General features: G+C 41.2%; 1 protein-coding gene across 4 annotated transcripts in view; it reads left to right on the top strand.

Annotated features, from left to right (window-relative positions):
* ppp1r9a (protein phosphatase 1, regulatory subunit 9A) overlaps positions 1-20,051 on the top strand; it is a 44,336-nt gene that overhangs the window by 4,326 nt on the left and 19,959 nt on the right. For all 4 annotated transcript variants that reach the window (XM_007573004.2, XM_007573002.2, XM_007573001.2 and 1 more), the window contains exons 3-5: positions 14,162-14,294; positions 14,970-15,090; positions 19,206-19,310. In XM_007573004.2, the coding sequence (XP_007573066.1) occupies positions 14,162-14,294; positions 14,970-15,090; positions 19,206-19,310 (359 nt within the window). The remainder of the gene's footprint in view (positions 1-14,161; positions 14,295-14,969; positions 15,091-19,205; positions 19,311-20,051) is intronic.

The following is a 20,051-nucleotide window of genomic DNA, read 5'->3' as shown; positions in this document are numbered from 1 at the left end:
TCCAAATACTCAGCTTAACATTCGTAGAAGCAAACAACGTGCCCTTTTCTTCTCTATTTTTGGTTGTGCGGTCTGCCTGTGAAATCTAGTTTCTCTGCCTGAGACTTTCAGCCGGCGCTTGGCAATGGGGTGAGATACTGCTGCTTGTGATGTGAAGCAGAATCTTGAGAAATGTAGGTTATTGTAAGTGGAGCTGTAGCAAATGACCCGGGTGGTTGTCACCAAGCCCTTTTAACACATAGTATTGAAGCAGAACAATTAGCCCAGTTATGCTGAGGCAAAAACCTTCACGTTGGCTAACTAATTACCCTGAGCTTTCTCTGCAAAGTGTGTCATTTTGCCCTGTTTTTCTTCTCTTTGTGGTTAAGACCCAACACACAGAGAAAAACAGAAGGTTTGGAATCTATGTTGATCAGTACTTACCTTTTGCTGTTTTATAAATAAAATAATGTTGAATATGTTTGTACATCGCTTATAAAACTATCTTAAATACATGTATCTGTATTATAAAAATGCATGTACACAAATTAAGACAGTTAGAATGCCTCATTAAATATTTGGTTTTTCTAAAAGAGAAGTTCCCATATTTATCTTTTTGATTTACCTAAGGTTAATGGAACTTTCATTGCACGCAAAAACCAAACATCCCCATTGTTTTACTTATTTTTCATAAAAGTTTACAAAAATGTGTCTACTAACTAGTTTGGGGGTGTACCCTCATAGCTAGCATACCCCCTTTGGTAAAAAAAAAACAACTCTTGTGAGACACTTACTGTAGCCAACAACCTTTCTTTGTTATCAATCTAAGGAAAGTTTGTCACTTTCAGCTGTGAGATGTTTATTTTATTCATCTATCTGACTTTAGAGAAGTCCTTATCTTTGCCTTTTGTCCCCTCGGGCTAAAGTCCTGCCTTCACATTTTTCTTGGAGAGTAAAAGTTTCTCCATCCATGAAAGTTAAATGTTAACAGTCTCTTTCTGATAGCACAGGTATGCACCTCTTGTTGACAATGGGATGACATTTTAGGATTTTTTTGATGCTACATTTAGCGTCTTACAGTCTGCTTTCAGGGTGAACAAGTTGTTTTGAGCGTCTTCCACACGTAGACTATTTTTTTGTGCAGTGTAATGATTAATATCAGATTCATTTGAGACCTTTTTAGATCATTTTCCAGGCTCAGAAGCTGCTTCCGGAGGCCTCAGACAGCTCTTTCGATTTCTCTATGGTTTTCACTCTCACTTCCCAACACTTGCACATTACAGCAAGTGTCTAATGTTTATAGCAGCTCAAACCTCTATCAAAATGCTGAGTTGCAAATTGCGATGCTTTTCACCTAATGTGAAATGCCTGTTTGGTTTCACGTTCCTCTTCGGTTTTTGTTATCGGCTCCATTTTTTTTCACGATGTTAGAAAAACACTCAGACTGTGCCTTTTGTAGGCGCATTAACACAGTGAATCTGAATACTACAGCTCTTGTTGCCCCAGTTTGTTGTTGTGGTCTTGCGTTTCAAGGCTTCTGTTTTCTATGAAAAGCCCTGACGCTCATTCATCATATTGAATATTCAATAGGGTTGCTGCCCCCACCCCACACGCAAACTCACAACCAATTAGACATGCACCCCTCCCACCTCTTCATTACACTCCCCCTCTGCTCTCAGCACATGAGGAACAAACGGGGTTCTGTCTTTTGTTCGTCTTTATGGTGAAGGACACAAAGCTATTTTCTCAGCCCCCAGCACGAGTCCAGCTTGACCCCAGTGGGTAGAGACTGTAGATGGTTTCGAAATTCTGTTACATAATTCTAATCAAGTCTTAGTACTTATGCACCGTATTCCTCCTCCTTTTGTAAAAATGATTAAATTATTGGAAACTCGATTAATCACACAGGTTTTAAGTTAGGTGCAGGAAGAACGTGATCACACTTGAGGACGCCTACTTTGGCTTATCATTTCTTAGATTATCTGCTATCAAGAAGAAGATTTTCTGTAGTATGTTGAGCAAAGGTTTTTTTGTCTTCTTGAGTCTGGCATCACTCAAGAAGTGAGTGAAAAACGGTGTTCTATCAGATAGCCATACGCTGTCAGGATAGCATACATGCAGTTAGTACGCATGCCCGCGCATGCGCATTAAGAAGTCCGACCGTCAGTTGAGTTGTCTCAGCATACGCAATAAGTTATGACGAAAATAAGTCATTAAATTGTTTATATCATATAATATGATAATTAGATAAATATACATGCGTTGTCATGGTTTCAAAGTGTATTTAAAGCAGGTCTGGCTGCCGCTGCAGTCAACTACAACACACGCCCGTGTAAAACTCATTAACCTACTTAACCGCTAAGTCAGGATGCCATACAGCTGTTAATAACAAAGTGTATGATGATCTACGTCATGATTCTATGTTGCTGATTAAATAAAATCATATGGTAATGACAGCGTATACATGTCTGAGCTAAGCGTATGATTATCTGACAAGGTATGCTGATCTGACAGAACAACGGCAACGTTTTTTTTGTGTGTTTTTTTTTTTTTTTTGTGCGGTCCAGATGTTTGTTTACACCTCTTCAGTTATCGGAGTCTCCGATAACATTTCGGGAACACGAAAGCAGAACACTCACCTGCATTCAGATAACAACAAAAAAAGTGGCGAATAGCATTGTGCTGTCTGTGCTCAACACATCTTCTGATAAAAAAAAATATAAGTATATGTGCCACATGAGCTCTTGGTACGTCAAAGACGAAGACGGGCTATTAAGCTAAGGGTCAAAAGCTAAGGCTTGTGTTTGTTTCGACACCATGCTAAGATCGCAGCGCCACACAGTGGCTGGACATGACAATTACAGTGGATTCAAGGTGTCTTCGCAGTTTCATCTAAATGTGGAACTTTTCCCGCAAGCAACATCCGAAAATAGTTTCCAGACAGCATTCTCGTCCAAACTTGGCCTAAAATAAAATACCACAGCATCTACTGTGGCAGATGTTCCTTTGACTTAACTCTCCACTGGGTCAAATTCTGTCCAGCTGCTTCTACGTCAGATTTTCTGAGCTCTTGACAGACACGTCACTTTGAACATGACAAATACCATATCTGATAAACATCAGACTATTTGCCCCATCTGGGTCAAAGTTGGCCTCATTCTCCGTAAATACAGGCTCGCTGAGCTGCTTCGTTGGCCGTAAATCGCAGCTTTTAATGTCCTCGCTGACCCACTAAGAAGTGACCGCTTTGAGCCAGCAGACGCAGCGGTCGTATGCCGTACCAAGCGGCACCGACCAACGGAGAAGAGTCGGGTCTCATACTAATTGAAACTGCAGGGTTTATCCCCGACATCCGTTCACTTCTTCAGTGTGTGGCCAACAGATTAAAGCTCAGGCATTAAAGTCGATTTGGTCCTCTGTCACACATTTGTTGTCAGGGCGCGTTGTGCTCAGCTTATCCAATGCAGAGAGCCTAATGTGCGGTCTGAATTTATCACGCACATCTCTTCCAGTTTGAATTTCCCCAACTTCGGATGTGCCTGCAACCTATAAAAGCTGCAACCGTCACTTGTTGCTGCCTTGCCTCTTGTCTTTTACTGTACATCAGACGGACATCTTGGGTCTCCGCCTCTCTGCTGTGTCAGTCAACCGTTGGGTTCTCTCTTTCTGCATGAGCTGTTTTCACTTTTTTCAGAACCGTTTTGTGCATGTAGAGCCACTGTGGTTTCATTAGTTGCGATACTGCAGCATCTTAATGGAATTAAATAGATATGATGAGTGGAGCAGCAGTTAAATGGCCGCTGAAGTGGCTCTGTAATCGCCCCCCTCCCCTCCCTCCACTCTGATCTCGATGATCATACACACAGAGACGATGTCCATTAGTTTCTGCTGCTGCATCATCACTGCAATCCTGAGTCGGATGGATCTGAGGTCAGAGCGGTGATCAAAGTGATATTTAACCGTCACCCCTTTGTAGCAAAGGTTTCCTGAATGCAGACGGGTGTTTGTTCTGCCAAATTGATTGGAGGCATAAAAGGGTTTTGTTGACTATCCATATTTATCCATCTATCTAGTGTTTTCCACTTCTCTTTGGGTGTAACAGGGCCATGAGGGAAACACAAAAAGTTTAAACGATTGCATTTGGTAAAGGATGAAAGAGAGTTGCTCATGCCAAAACAACAGACACAATCCCAGCTCACATTCACTCAGTCCCACTCCACAGACTTGTCAGGCATTAAGAGGCGGTTATTTCTCTTGAGGATTTGGAAACTCTTTCATGTGCCTTCGGTTCAGGACGTGGCGGAGAAGCCCCCTGGCTGAACCAGTGTCTGCTCTTCCTTTTCCCTCTGTGCACAACAGTTCATTCTACGGATTTTATTTTTTTGATGTGCGTGGATCATGTGGGACTCCAAAGCATCCTTAGTTTGAGCGTGACTTAGCACAGTCATGTAAAGGCCAACTCATGTTAGATGAGCTGTGGCCAGCAACTCTGGCCTCCAACTTTGTTTTCTGGTGGACGGGATTACTCCACTTTAGGAGTAAATCCCTAAAGTGGAGTAATTCCGTGTATCTGGATGCAGATACACGGAATTACACACGACGTGGATTACATACAAACTATGAAATATTTTTTAAAATATCTTCTGGAGGAAACAAAATCGATGGACCCTTAACTGGTTGCGGTGTTTATGGAGCCTATAAGCCAGAACCTGTCAGTCAGTTCTGTTAGCAAGTCTGCATGTTTTACCCTCCGGGTCTGGGGTCTGTCTCCACTAGTTTCCGGGTGAGAGGCGATGTACAATCTGGATAGGTCGCCAGTCTATTGCAGGGCAGTACATACACACACAAAACAAGCACCCGTACATACAAATACACATCTCTGGGCAATTTAGAGTAACCAATTATCCTTACCATTTTGACCTGACTAGAATGAATAGAATAGAAACAACCTTTACGTGTAAAGATTCACACAAAAAGTTATTTTGTTAGTTTATAATAATAATAATAATAATAATAATAATAATTTATAATAATACTATACTCTGAAGCAGAAAATACTGTGCAGTTGTTAATGTTATGAATGTTTTCATTAGCATTAATCATCACCATCATTGGATCATTGGTCTGCTTTAATAATTGCTGTGACTCTTTCGCTAAATTCATTTTAATGTCAATATCCTGCACATTTACAGTAACTGGTGTCTTATGTCTCAGTTATTTTCTATTAATTTAAAGTAATACTGTTTTTACGGCGTTATAAAGTTGCCTGTGTGGAAAAATTGAAAAAAAAAATTTGGCTGAGAAGTATTTTATTATCCAGCAGTAAAACTCAGCGGTGATGAAAGATTTATTAAAAACAATCTATTAGATATTGTTTTTTTTTCTTTTCTGTAACGATCCTGCTTTCAGATGCAGAAAAGGAAGAGCTTCAACTCCGAGGCATTTTTCTTTTTTTTTCCTCTCTCTCTCTCTCTCTCTCTCTGATGTATACAACTTTTGACTTGGACATTAATGCCTGTGTTTGTACTCGTATCCTTCTCACTCTAATTTTAATACAGTTGTGTTTTTGTTTTCTTGTTTCGGGGCCACCCGATCCTCCACGGGTGCATACATTTTTTATCATCCAGGAAAGACGAGATGGACCTTGTGCTTTTTGTGGCTGCTCAGGTGTTGTACAGCAGCAGCCTCTGACATGACCAATCTTCCAGTGCCCACCTACCCAAATACCTAGTGGTCCTACCTGTGCTGAATAACGTAAAAATAAAAAATGCACGTTAGGCTTCTGCTTTTCTGTTATTTATAACAGTGAATCAAACATAAAATAATTTGCACATTTGGAATTTGACAATGTTGTTAAAATTCAATAATTTTTCCTTGGATATAAAGAGAATTAAATAAAAAGAAAAAGAATGCACTAAAACATACAAATATTTGTGGAATAGTACCAATCAGACAAAGCTGTTAAGCTTTTTGGGGCAGGCCTCTAACAGGCAGTGCCACTTTGCATATAAAAGGCCAAAATGTCTTTCCTATTTCTACTAAAATGGGAAAGAAATTCCCATTTGCTGGCAAAAAACCCCCCGGCTCAGTCAGTCCAAACTGAGTGATTTTAATTCTTGGCAAATTCTCAGATTTATGGGCTTTCACTGTTCCATTCTAATCCGTGACTATCCTGAGATCTAAGCCATTCCCATGTAGCTTTGACTGTACGAAACGTCTGACCCAGTCTCAAGTCTCCAGAACCCTCTGAAACGATTCCATCCAGGATTGTCCTCGATTTAGTTTAATCCGGCTTTCCATCGGCTGTACCGAATTTCCCTGTCCCTGCTGAACGAAGAAGATCCCCCACAGCACGATGATGCCATTTGCCACGTTTCATACCGGAGCTGCATTTATTTATTTTTTTTTAGGGCAATGTGAATTGTTAGATTTCCTCCACACATCTCTTTCAACACCAGATTAAAGGAAGATTGGAAAAAAAGTAAAGATCACCGTGAGATCCCGATTAAAAAAAGTGCTTGCCACACTTTTCAGATGTCAAATCCTGACTAATTTTGAAAGCCTTGTATGCTTTTTCCTTCTACTTGAGGTTATCACATAAACACACAGACGTTTGTAGTTGTAGCTTGAGAAAACGTGATAGAGCTTATGGGGTGTGTGAATACTCTTGCGAGAAAAAATAAGAAGTGGTCCTCTGCTGCTGCAATTTAAATGTTATTTTGTTTCTTATCCCAACATATACATTTTATTTTCCCCATTTGATTTAGGACAGTTTATGTGTGCCGCTTGCCGTTGGCTAGTAGGTTGGTTGTTAGTGGGAATCGTGGCACCCAGTCGAATTGTGCAATAGCTAGAAATCAGCTTTTAGCTAAGAAAAAAAAAAATCTGTCACAAAAGCACCAATTAAAGTAAACAGGCTTTCCATTCCCGCCACCACTTTTTTGTTCATTTTAAAACATCGACTTACATAAATAATCTTTCTGCACCGAATGAAAATCAATCTGACATGGTAAAAAGAAAAAACAACAACAAAAAAAAATCTTCAGATGAGGATAGAGAAATGATGTGTCTCAAGATGACAGACGAGCTGACCCTGATGGGACTCTAAATTCCCCGGTTCTCACATTCGTCCCAGTGCAGGAGCGCAGAGTGGACGTTTCGCTCGGTTCCTCTCTTTTCTCACATTCTCCTCCTCCCATCTGAGCATCTTCATAGCTGTCAATCTCTGTCTGTTATTGCCGTCATCAGCAAATGCCTCCTTCCCTCAGAATCCAGACACTCTCTTCAGCACCTGTCAGCTCCCAAGCTTGTATGCGTGTGTGTGTTTGTGTGGGTGATCACAGGTAGAGGTAATGAAATGCAAATGTGCTGAGCTGTTGCACCAGAACGGACCCTGTTTGCGTGCGTGTGTGCGTGTGTGTGTGTGTGTGTGTGGGGGGGGGGGGGGGGGAGTAGTTAATCCACTGTGAGCGTTTGTTGGGCTTGTGCTGCTGCAGCACCATTTCTCTTGGGTTTTCCTGCCTCCCGTTGCCCCGGGCCGCGTCCCACTGTCTGGAAGGCGACAGCCTTGGCACCAATACAGCAAAGACCCAGTTTAATACCATCAGAGGCTATTTGCAGGGAACGGGCGCCGCGCCGCGTCTTCTTAGGCAGGGACTCAGACAACCCTGGAGCAAATTACTCCTGGCCTCGTCCAGTCCTGAGCCGCTCTCTCTGTTATTTTTCTTCTTTTCATTTTCTTTATTTTCTCTCTTATTGCTCGTTTCACTCTTCAATAGCCTCACTGTCTCCTGCCGCTCCTCCAGTTCATGAGTCGAATGAGTCATTTTGTTTCTCTGCCTGTCCCTCTGGATTTTGCCTACCCCTTATTTACTGCTGCTCTGTTTTTTTTTTCATTTTTTAATTCATAGTCCACCTTCTCTCCATCTCGTCTCTTATCTCTTTTGCGTATTTGTTTCTCTTGCCGTTTCTCTCTCTGCTGAACAGCCTTATCCTTCGGCTCATCGTCGTCCATCGGAGGAACCCTGCAGCTGCATCACTTCACGGCTGAGCGGAGATGCACATCAGCAAAGCTTCGACTTCTGTCATGATTCAGCATGTATAAATAGTTAATAACGTGAAAAATTCAGCACTTTGAACCATCAGAACAACATTTTAAGCTCGAATCAGACTGCATTTCCCTCAGAACACATGCATGGTTCACAATTCCCTTTTTATTAATGACATTTATATAAATGCAAATGCTCTCCTTCAAGAATTGAGCTTCCTGTATGTGTGTAAAGACGTAGAGCGACTCTTCTCCGAAATCAAGCTGCCCAGGACTCTGCAGTGTCCTGCTAGCTGCAGTAATATCCACAGGCACCAATAAACCTGAACCTCATGACTAAAATCAATCTCTTCTAGACTGTGAAGCCTTGAGATAAAAAAAAAAAAAGAAGCCGGTCTGTTGAAGAGCAACTGCATTCAACATTTTTGCTGTTGGAAGCTTTGCTAACTGGGAATATTGTGTGTTTTGGAGTTGAAGCGCATTGAAGTCCTATTATTTTTACACGAAGACCTGTTGCCATGAGAGCATTTCTCCCGTTTTGTCACGTAAACACATAATTGTGTAGTGGACCGAATTACTTTGTGTTCAGCCCCCTTTTACTATGACGCTCTAAATAAAGTCCAGTGCAACAAGCCTTGCGAAGTAAATAATAAGCAGAAATTATGTTTGAAGTTTGCCACAAGTTGTTTAAAGGGAACCTCAAAGAAATTTGTTAAAGGCTGCACAAAAAAATATATGAGACTGAGGACAACAACATTAAGCCTACAATCAGAGCTGCAGTAGAACGGGTTAGATCAAACCATGAAGTGCAGACCTAACTCCAACAGAGAGCTGTAACTCTTAAAAAGTGATGTTCTCTTTTCAGTCTGACTGAATTCTGTTTTTGTTTTGTTTTGTTTTTCCTGTGAAGATTTGGCAACAGCTTTGATGTGCAAAGCCAGTAGGAGCGAAGCGCAAAAGGATTTCTAGTTGTAACAAAGCTGGTGCTGCAAAGGACTGACCAGCAGGACCTGAGAACATAAACACGCTTTTCCGATTTGTATTTGTCATTTCTTTGAAAGCATTAAAAAAATAAAAGAAATAAATGCATGCAATTTTTCCATTGTAATGTGAAAAATGTCAAGTTGTATGAGTACTGTTGTTAGGTGCTGTACATGTGTATTCAAACAAAGGAACAGAAAGAGATGCCGGGCTAAAATTGCAGCTTTCCAGACATCTGCTGTGCCACAGCAGCTCCAGTAACGAGCTGGTCTGTTCAAGTGGAACTGCTGAGCCCAGCTGCCATATTTGCAGTTGAAGCTTTTCGCAGCTATAAACGCCACGTGGATTTTCGAGGGTTTTTTTTTTTTTGGAGTTGGGAGCGTTGATCCGTGTGTTGTGTATGAAAATAATGTAAACCTTGTCAAATTGGAAATGGAAGGCAATGAGATGCAAAGTGTAAAATATTATTTGTATTGTTTTATTTGTGGAATATGAAGATATGAAGAACAATGACAAAATAATACAATGATATAAAAGGAAGTTCACATTATAGTTACAATAAATTAAAATACCAAACACAAGAATGAGCAAACGTTAAGATGTACTTTGTCCCCTGTAAGGATGATCATCTTAAGCCACAAACATATGAAGTTTCCTCACAGCCAGAAGGTTGCAGGTCTAGTTTCAGATCGAGCCTTTATTTCTGGTTAAAGATTTTCATGTTTTGTGAAAACCTGGATTTCCCCAGACTGATTGGTTTTCTCCCCAAACTCCCCCAAAAGGCACATGTGTTGGATTAATCTGTATTACAACTACGGAGTGAGTGTAACGTGATGACGTTTCGGGAGGTTTACCATGTTTTCAGCTGCTGACGTAGAAGTCAGATCGGCCTGTGCAAAAGTAGCTTGACCATGCAGCTCCTTGCAAAGGTATTCACACTTAAATGTAACAATTCTATCCCAAACTCGCATGGATTTAAATGTGGAGTGGAAATTGGGAATTCCTTTTTAGGTAGTCTGTGCAGACTGGATGGTAGGGAAGATGGAGTTAAACGTAGGAGAATCAATCAAGAAATCCTTTTAGGTGCTTTGAAAGTTGGAACTAGACTGGAATGGTTTACATCGCAGCATATTCAAGAGTTATAATGGTCAAGTGCAAGTCCAGACCGAAATTCAATTGAGAAGCTGAGCCGAGACGAATATTGACGTTTATTGTTCTCCCCAAACAATCTGAATGAGCTTGAATGGACAAAGTCACTAGATATACAACACTAGAGACGTATCATTTTACAGCTGCAATCCTAAATTACTGACCCAGTTGGCTAACGCCAATGCAATTCCGCTTTTCAGACTTTTATGTATAAAATATTGTTAAAAGAATACGAGCCGTTCCTTCTACTTAATGAACGATCAGTTCTTTGTGTTGTTTGTGGCTGTAAGGTGACAAAATGTGGAAAAGCTAAAGTGGCATGAAGACTTTTGCAAGGGACTACATGCCAATCTCTGGGTTGTTACAAAAGCTAAGTTGAACAAGAACTAATAGAACTATCCTGCGCAAATACTTACCTTGTGAAAACGGGTTAGTATTTGAATACAAAGTCACTTCCAAAGCTTTGAAGGATTGCAGCAAGAGCACACGAATACATTAACATGCAAATGACTTTGTGTTGTGGTAAACCCTCCGAGAGACTTTTTCGGTTCAGCGGTAGAGCGGCGCGCTTAGTCGACTAAAGCCTCTTCACTAGAAACTGGATTACAGTCGAGTATATCCCAGGGAACACTCAGCTGTGTCTGAACGTAAATGAAGCTGTCTAGATGTTTGTGGTCATCATTTCACTCGGTTGATAACGGATACCAGTGTTTAAAAGGTTCGATGTATTGGATTATGCTTGCCAAAAATAGTGACACACGTAAAATTGTGCTTAGTGATCCTGTCAGATTTTGGGCCAGTAACACATGTAAAGTCGGGCTGCCTCGTGTTTGTGTTTGAAATATGGGCATGATGTAAAAAAAAAAAAATTAAGTTGTTACACTTGGGGTGTTGATATACTTACTACCTATACTAACTGATATACGCATGTAATTTATCGACACTTAAAATGCTTCTCCTTTTAAGCGTAGCCATTAGCAGCGAGCAGCAGACCTGAACAGTCTGTCTCACAGCTGTCCGACTAAAAGTTGCCAACCACATGTCTGGACTGGCTCTCGTTCCTCCCCTCCCTGTGGTAATAAAAGCAGCAGGCAGCAGCATCCCCTCATACCTCCAAGGTTAAGTACCGACTCACTGAAGCATCTCCCAAGTCAAAGTGTTATTTCCTTTTTCTTTTTTTTTTAAAAGCACTCTTTTACTAGATTAATTAACTTTAATTAATTAATACACACACAGTTAAACAGTTTTATGTCACACTTTGGTCAATGGTGTCTCACCAATGGTGTTTACTCACTGGAATATGTCCGAGAATGTGCAGTATGGGTTTATATGTGTATTTTGATTTCATTGTGGTTCTAATGTACATGTGTTTTTGTAGCTTTTATGTATCTGTCTGTCTACTGAGCTTTCGATCCAGTTTTAATGGAGTTAAGTGCAACACTATTATTACAGATAAAAATTCTTGGCTGTTATGGGTTTCTAGATGGGCTGTTTTCAATAAAATGTAAATGAGGTTCTGTTAGACCGGTATGGTAATTGGCCCAGCTCAAGGTCAGGAAGAGTGTGTCCTTTGAAACGAAGCAGTTCCAGTCCCTCAAAACAACCAGCAGGTACTTGTTCACTCTTGTGAGGCCGGATGTTAGAATTACGGTCGTGGCTATTAGACAGCTGGACAGAGGATTTGTTTTTTTGGGGAAGTGTTTTAAATCCTGTTTTAGATCTTTGGAGATGTAATTTTTACAGCATCGACTGACCGTGCTGGGTCGGCTCTTTCTAGGAAATTGGTCTGCGTTCGGCAGGACAGAGACGTGCTGCTAGTTACACTATCAGATGTCATTGTCTCGTGGGTAAATACTTCCTCTTTGTTGGCGCAGTCCGAATCCCTTTCCACTTTTCAATTCTTTGTTTCCCTCGCGCGTACATTTTCATTTATCTCGTCCTTTTCTGAGTCATCAGCACTTTTCCTCTTCATCCTTTGCCTTTTCTGAATGTTTTGTCCTTCCCCTCTCCCCGTTTTTCTCCATCACTGCACCCCAAACCACTTCATCTCTCCTTGCCTCACAGATCCACCCTCGTCTGTCCTTATCTTCCTTCATGACCTCCTCTTCTCTCTCAAGTGGGCTATCCACATGGTAATGTGTTTGCAGACAGCACACAGTGACGTAGGGAGGCCATTAGGGAATGCCCTGACTGCCTATAGCGGCGTTGGATGTCTATGACAGTACAAGTGCTGGTGTTAGCATTTGTCAGCAGCCTGCTTGCGTGTGTGCGTGTCCGCGTGTGTGTCTGTGTTCGTTTAAAGGTTATGGTGGGGACTGAGACCTGATGCGACACCTATTTACGGTGACTTCTCTCCGTTAGAAGCAAATATGTGCAAATTGCTTGCTGGGAGTTTTACTTACAGCCACCATTAGCAAGGATGTGCACCAGCAACACAGGTCATGAAAAAAGACCCCACACATGATGCCGCCCTCACCCATGCTTGACAGCTGTTAAAAGGAAGTGTTTTCTTGACTTTTCCAAATACTTCAAAAATAAATTAATCACTCTAATGTCAGCTCTGATTGTATGTAACCCTAGTACATTCTGCTTGTTTTCAGGTGCGCTTAATACCTCCTTTTTGCCTAGTGTTATGTGTGGGATTGTGCTGGTGACTGCGTGTGAGACTTCATTTACATGCATGCATCTTGCTTGCATGGAAGTGTTATGAATGCAGGGCTGTTGATCCCGTTGAATTATTGATGGCAGGGGGAGGTCAAGGATGCCGCTCACTCTGGATCACACAGAGGACGGAATAGAAACCAACCCTGGCAGCGGCACGCCAAGCCACTCTACCCACTGGCTGCACGCACACCTAGACTGTCCCATTAACAGGGGCCCGTTTTTAGACGTTGCAGTTTGTTGCGTGTTTGCTTTTGTAGTAATATTAGTCATAGATCTGCTAAAGAAAAGACACGTGCGATCATAATGCCTCGAGCCCTGTTATTTGTCAGTGTTTCAGAGAACAGGCGCTCGCACTCCATCCTTCCTCACACATCCCAAGTAGCCAAGTCAAAATGTGGCCTTCGGGTTTAATCAATGCTTGTGCTGCAACATGATGCCTTATTGTCCTTTAATGACTGACGTCACGAAGTCATGAACGGTTGGTTAGCTCTTTGTACAAAATCCTTGTTTACAAGGAGACGGCACCGCAGGGCGGTTGCCACCAATTTTAACAGAAGCAGTCCGTGTGGGTGACGGGCTGCGATTCGCGTCATGAGCACGATCAATGACGCGTCGGGCGATGACATGCAAACATCGCCTGGCATGTTTATGTGTCTGCTCGAACAATTTTGCACAGCCATTTACTTCGATCTTCAGAATTAGCAGTCAGTGACACGTTCGAGTCAGCCGGTGCACAGCTTTGCCCCCTCTGCGTCTCGTCCTTCCTGCTTGTTACGGAGCGCAACTCGCAAGAAGAATGAGATGTGAAGTGACAGCTGACTGGGGGAGAAGGACAAGCGGGATCCATCGCCCTACCATGTTCCTCTACGCTTTAGGTCTTTTTTGTGGCTGGTTAATGTTGCTGTAATGTTACAGTGTGTGAAGAAGTTGAATTTTTACAACTACAGGGTTCCTCTGAAGTCTAGGAAAGTGCATATAAATATTAACGTAATTCCAGAGGTCAGTCCATTTGTCTTTTAACCTATTTTGCAGTTTAAAAATTGTCTAAGAGATCTATTAAACTGTAATTTTTGGTCTGGAAAAGTCTGACATTTTGACATGAAAAATGCGTAGGAACTCTTTCAGTCGCATCGTTTTATTGTTCAAGCTGAAGAGATTTGTTGTGATATTCTCAACCATATATAGTAAATATATATTTACATTCTAGTGACATAGAGCTTTTTCCACCTGTTACATATGAAAATGCAAAAAAAAAAGCACTGATACATATTTGCATGTTGCCATAAATTTAACCCATGATCTGCTCCTCCCGTTCTTTTTTTTTTTTTTCTTCTTTTTTAGGTGTTCAACACCTACTCCAACGAGGACTACGACCGACGTAACGAGGAAGTGGATCCCGTGGCCTCCTCGGCGGAGTACGAGCTGGAGAAGAGGGTGGAGAAACTGGAACTCTTCCCTGTGGAACTGGAGAAAGGTGGGAAAGAACGTCTTAAATGAGGAAACCGGTCTGTCAGTTACTCATTACACCTGAGAGACAGAGAAGCACACACACACACACACACACACAATCATCGGGATGCTTTCTATTATTAACAATATTCATGTTGCTAACTTAGCATACTAGAAATATTCCTAGTTTGTCCAAGAAAAGCACGGAGATTCCCCTGCATGCACGCATTTGTGAAGAATGCGTCATCGGCTCCCCACCCTTCCACCCCCCGGGTTTCTTTTTCCACTTGTCTTGTTCTGCTGATGCATTTCCCCCATGATGCAGATCATAATTGCCCAGAAACTGAGAACGCTGTAGGATTCCTCCATCGTCTAACTGTTATGCAACCCGAACAGCTTGTAAATAATTAACTAAAGATGGGGGCTGGAAGAAGTTCTCATCCAGCCAATTCCTTATTTCCCGTGAAGCCGTTTGAACGTAAATGTCTCTTTCTGCTCCTAACCAATGAATTATTGATGTTTAAATGCCTTCGTTGAACAATATTTCCACATATCCTCCTAAAGTTTTTTTTTTTGTTTTTTTTTTTTTTTGATTATTTCCAAGCTGATTCTATTGATGTAAAAAAAAAACAAAAAAAAAAAACTTTGTTTTTTGCTGAATTCCACCTGAACGCATATCGAAATGAACACGTGTGTCCAGATGAAGACGGCCTCGGGATCAGTATCATCGGGATGGGCGTCGGCGCCGATGCAGGCTTGGAGAAACTGGGCATCTTCGTGAAGACCGTCATCGAGGGTGGAGCTGCCGAGAGAGACAGCAGGTGAGAGCTGTGCTCATGTTGCTAACTTTAGTGCTTTGCAGAAGTATTCACGCCCCTACAATAATGTTCAGATTTTGTCCGTACTGCAAACGCAAATTTCAACATGTTTATTGGGACTCTCTGTGATAGACGAGCACAGAGTGGTAAATGGGTACAATTCTAGCTGCCGCATGTTTCTACCAGTAGACTTTTTGCATAACATCACAGTTTATACCGCAGTTTTACGTCTTGCAGATATTCTCATTTGGATAAAAGTCTGTACTTTGACTGGGCCAGTCTAAATGACATATATATGATCTAAGTCATTCCGTTGTAGCTCTGGCTTTACATTTAGTGTTGGTGTCCTCCACCTCAGTTTTACAGGTTTATTCTGATTTCCCATCATTTAGCTCCATCTAGCTTTCTGCTCCCTACTAAAATAACACATCTCAACAGCATGATGCTGCCACCGCCGTGTTTTGTTGTGGGGGACGTGCTGAACAGCGATGTTTTTCTTATTTTTTTTTGTTGGTACATCTAGAGTTTTGCATGTTTTCTGAGATGTTCAGTCGCGGTCTTATCTGAAACTTCAAGCTGGACTTCTTGTTGCTTTTTATTTCACAATCACATTTTTTCTCCTGCTTCTGTGATTTTATTCATGGATGTCAAAGTAAAGGGGGTCGGAAAAGAAAAAATTTTAAAAACGAAGCGTCTTTTTCCTACTTCACATAAATTCCAGATAACATGTGCAAAACATTGCGGTTGCAACCCGACAAATCGTGACAAATATCAAGCAAAGACTCTACTGAAGGTCCAATTGTTGGAGGAAAAAAAAAAAATCTCCAAGCTGTGGAAGAGTGTTTTTTTTTTTTTGTTACTGTTTCTGCCAGCCCACCTCCACACTCGGTCTCTCTCTCCATGTGCGCTCGGTCGCGCTCTGTCCTTGTCAGATTTATCAGCAGGGGTTCGGATTAGATCTGCTGAGACGCAAGGTTCTTATACGGGGATGTGCTGTAGGTATATCATTCGACAGAGATATCGCATTAGGGCGTAGAGTTCCTCTTTATAATTTTTACCCACAATCCCCGTTCTTCCATCTTCACAGTGCGTTTCTGTTTCTGTCTCCGGATGGTGCATCTGAGCGTGAACAGTGGAGAGCAAGCACTGAGCCAGGAATACAGGATATGACAGCCTCTCAGCAGGGAGGCTGTGATTTCTGCCTACAAACCGCAAGCTTCCACCCATCGGTGCGTTGATGTGGTTCCTGTTCCCTCTAAACTGTTTAAAACACTGATAGGCCGGACCGCTTGCTGCTGCATGAGAGCGCGGAGCGCTCCGAAGTCTGGATTCTGACGCTCTAAAGGTGTTAGTGGTGGGCGTGTTTTGTTCTGGGATTGATGTAACCCTCTAAAGCAGGTGCCTCGGTTGCAGGTTTCCAGAACACGACAGTGAGATTAGCTGAAAAGTGCAGCGAGCGGAGAGAGAAGCCAAGCAGAGGAGCAGAGGAGAAGCTGCTTTTACGTTGGGGTAAATTTGATTTACCCCAATGTGACAGTTCAGGCGACTCGGGGAAAGGAGAAAAGTGGAAAGAACAAGTGGAAAAGACAACGGGAAGGCTGTGTTCGTGCACAAACTCATTTTTCTATCCTTGTAGATCATCGGAGCCTCCTTCTGACTTGACTGTGAAATCAATTGTTCTCCGCTGTTTATTGAATTGAGATAACGTTGTGTTAATGTTCACTGAAAATATTTGGAACTGTTGGGAGTTTTTCTGTTTGATTACTCCTGTTTTGTTTTTTTCCCTCTGTGGCTTATGTGAAATACTGCATTCTCAAATTGCACATGTTCTTTGGTTAACAAACAGTTCTGTTGACTTTCTCTCATAGCCTGTATTTGGTGATTAGCCCATAGATTTACCTCAACGGATGGGCGGAGGTGGCTCTTGCAAACTCCTTGAACAAAAAACATCTCGACCACCATTTTCAATTCCCAACAAGGTTGTGGTTTTTTGGTGAGATGCCAAGCTTCAAATCAAAAATGTCAAGGCCAAACTTTGACACTTATTGCAAGCAGGGGTGATTTTCTGTCACCCAGTCATTGGGCTGTGTTGTGTGTGACGCCACTAGCTCTCCTAATCATACCCTACCACTGCCTTAAGTACCGAAAACTGAAGGGGGCCCATTATTGGTGCTATAAGGGCCACTTTTGTAGTGGAAACAGACAAAATTGCACCGACCTGTGCCGTGCCGCTCAGGAAACGAGGTGTAATATCACTCGAGACCTGTTCAGTTTCTCAGAAGTGTGAAGAAAGGGATTTTACGGACTGGTTCTGAGTCCCACTGCCTCCTTAAATCTACCAGGGGAAAGTGAAAAATGGAGGATGAATTCAACAACGAGCATGTGTCACCTTTCAGAACCAGAACCGTCACAATCGAACTGAAATAGGAGCGCCGTGCTTTGATCTAACGGGTTCATCCTTGGGACGACATCTGCATAAAATGAAAAAAGTTATTTTGATTAGCGGTGCAGCCTGGCAAGGTGATTTCGAAGGAGACTGGGGGGGAAAAAAAACTAAGTTGTGTTTTGTGCACTGCATTAGAATAAATACATGTTTAAATCACAGTAAGATTCAGAGCGTATTGGTGGCTTGGCCTCATTAGGTGGAGGGGACTGACGTCGCAATTTATCTGGTAATTAGCATTGTCCCTCCACTCAGAATACTTATTTATTATGCCTTTTTTGATTAAAATTCATTATTTCAAAATACTAGAAAGTGTCATAGTCGTGCATGTACATCGTTTTAGCATGAGCATCAAAGAGGTTCTCCAAAATATCTATCAACGTGCAATCTTGCTTTTATTACAATTAAGTGACTTTTTTTTCTGTCACTTTGTTTACAGTCTTGCGTTATTGTTTTTTTCTTCGTTTTTTTTTTTTTTTTTTTACTGCTGTATTTATTTGACAGTTCAATGCAACGCAGTCTCAGCTGCACAAAGTCACAGAGATATTTCTTTAGAGCAGGGAATAAAAAAAAAAAAAAAAAAAGGAATAAAAGTGTCTGAGCCTCGCACAGACAAGTCCGCCTGCAGAGCCGCTGGGTTTCTTTACCTCCATGTGACACGGCTCAGCTGGACGCTGTAGCTGTCACAGCCATACTAAATCCCTGCCGTTAGCTGCCGTGTTCTCGGTGGACTTATGTGGCAGACTTGGAGAGAAACTGAAAACCCAGTGGGCACAGCAGTGGACGTATGCCAAAGAAAATATTTCCTTGTGTTTATTATTATTATTATTATTGTTGTTGAATGAACTTGCAGCAAAACATTCAAAGAGTTTGCTGTGTTTTAGTTTGAAAGGACGTCTCAGCGTTACTCTAAAATGAATATTTCATGACTTTATGATGATGTCAATGCTTTCCCTCAGCATTGGCGCAATTGGTTAAAGTACACATTATTATAGTGTTGCATATAATGTTTGGCTCCATTTCTGTTGGTCGATTTAAAAAAAAAAAAGAATAAAATCAAATGAAGAAGCCCTTAGTAACTATTTAACAAAACACACTTGGATTGATATGATAATGAGAACCCATTCAGTAAGAGTTTCTTTGTTGCATAAGAAAAAAAATATGTTCTGCATCTTTAAGGCACTCAGGATTTATAATAATAGTTTTTAAAACAATTCCAAAAATACTTTCAAGTAAACTGAATATTTATCAAGAATGTGCATTAAAATGTCTTTCCTTGCAACTTCCCTGGCACTAAATTCTTTTTTTTTTATTATTATTATCCGTAGTTCAGTTTCAGGTCAAGAAATTTTGTAAGCTTTAATTTTTATTTTTATTTTTTTAATGTACCATGTAGCCCAAGGCGAAAGACTGCCTGGCCTCTGCATCCTTGTTAGCCTCCGTAGCTTTTTTTTCTTTTTTCTTTTTAGCCTCATCTTTTGATTTTTGCAGGAATCAGAAGTTCCCTCTGTGAACGTTCTCTGAAGCAGCCGTGTTGCACTTCATAAAAATGATTTGAACGTGTATGACGTGGGTCAGTGAACATGAAATTAATGAGAAAAAAATTGGGTCAAACTTCTCAGGCTCATTTCGTCACAGCCCGGCGTTGCCTGATGCCTCTGCTTGTGCCCATCAGGATCAAGGTGAATGACCAGATTGTGGAAGTGGACGGGACCAGTCTGGTGGGTGTGACCCAAAGCTTTGCTGCTTCGGTCCTGAGGAACACGTCAGGAGTCGTTCGGTAGGAAAAACTCACATCCAAATAAATTTGGTTCTTGTGAAGTCTATATATATGGGAAATAAATACAACATATAAACAACAACAAAAAATCAATGCCTTAATACCCCTAAAACAAGTAGGAGATGATACTCTTCTTATAAACATTAACAGGGAGCCCAAATTTAAATTTGTTGTGCATTTTCTCTTTTCCAAACTGTCAAAATTATACTCACTCGCATGATTACTGATTTTTGGTGAAACGTCACGTAGCAAGTTAAAGAGAGAATACACACTTTTCATAATGAGAGCAATATCCTAGAGTATTTCTGGTTGAGCATCTGGCCAGTCTCACTGCTGAAACTTCATAAACCGATTGGTTTCCTGGCAGCTTTGGAGCATATTTCAGAAATTGTTTGAGGTCAAATTTGATCCAAAATCTTATGGTGTGCCTCATTGCTCAATAGGTACATGCCTTAAAGCCTGAATCAGCCATAGCAACACGTGTTTTTCAGAAGCATAGATAAACCCTGCAAAATAAATCACTATCTCAAAAAAAAAAAAAAAACGTGAACAGAAACTTAAAAAAGCAAAAAAAATTGTATTTTTTTTATTTTGCAAGCAAAATTCAATGAGGAGCCTAAGGGGGAAACTCCACTTTATGATATATCCATAACTAGTCCATTTTCATATTTGATAAAAGAAAACGACAGGCTGGTTTGATTTAACAAGACACATTTAGATTTGAAATGTTTTAAAATTACC

Source organism: Poecilia formosa, unplaced genomic scaffold, assembly GCF_000485575.1.
Source record: "Poecilia formosa unplaced genomic scaffold, Poecilia_formosa-5.1.2 Scaffold313, whole genome shotgun sequence".
Classification (NCBI taxonomy): domain Eukaryota; kingdom Metazoa; phylum Chordata; class Actinopteri; order Cyprinodontiformes; family Poeciliidae; genus Poecilia; species Poecilia formosa.
The sequence above is the reverse complement of the archived record's forward strand: the minus strand, read 5'-3'. Positions and strand labels throughout refer to the sequence as shown.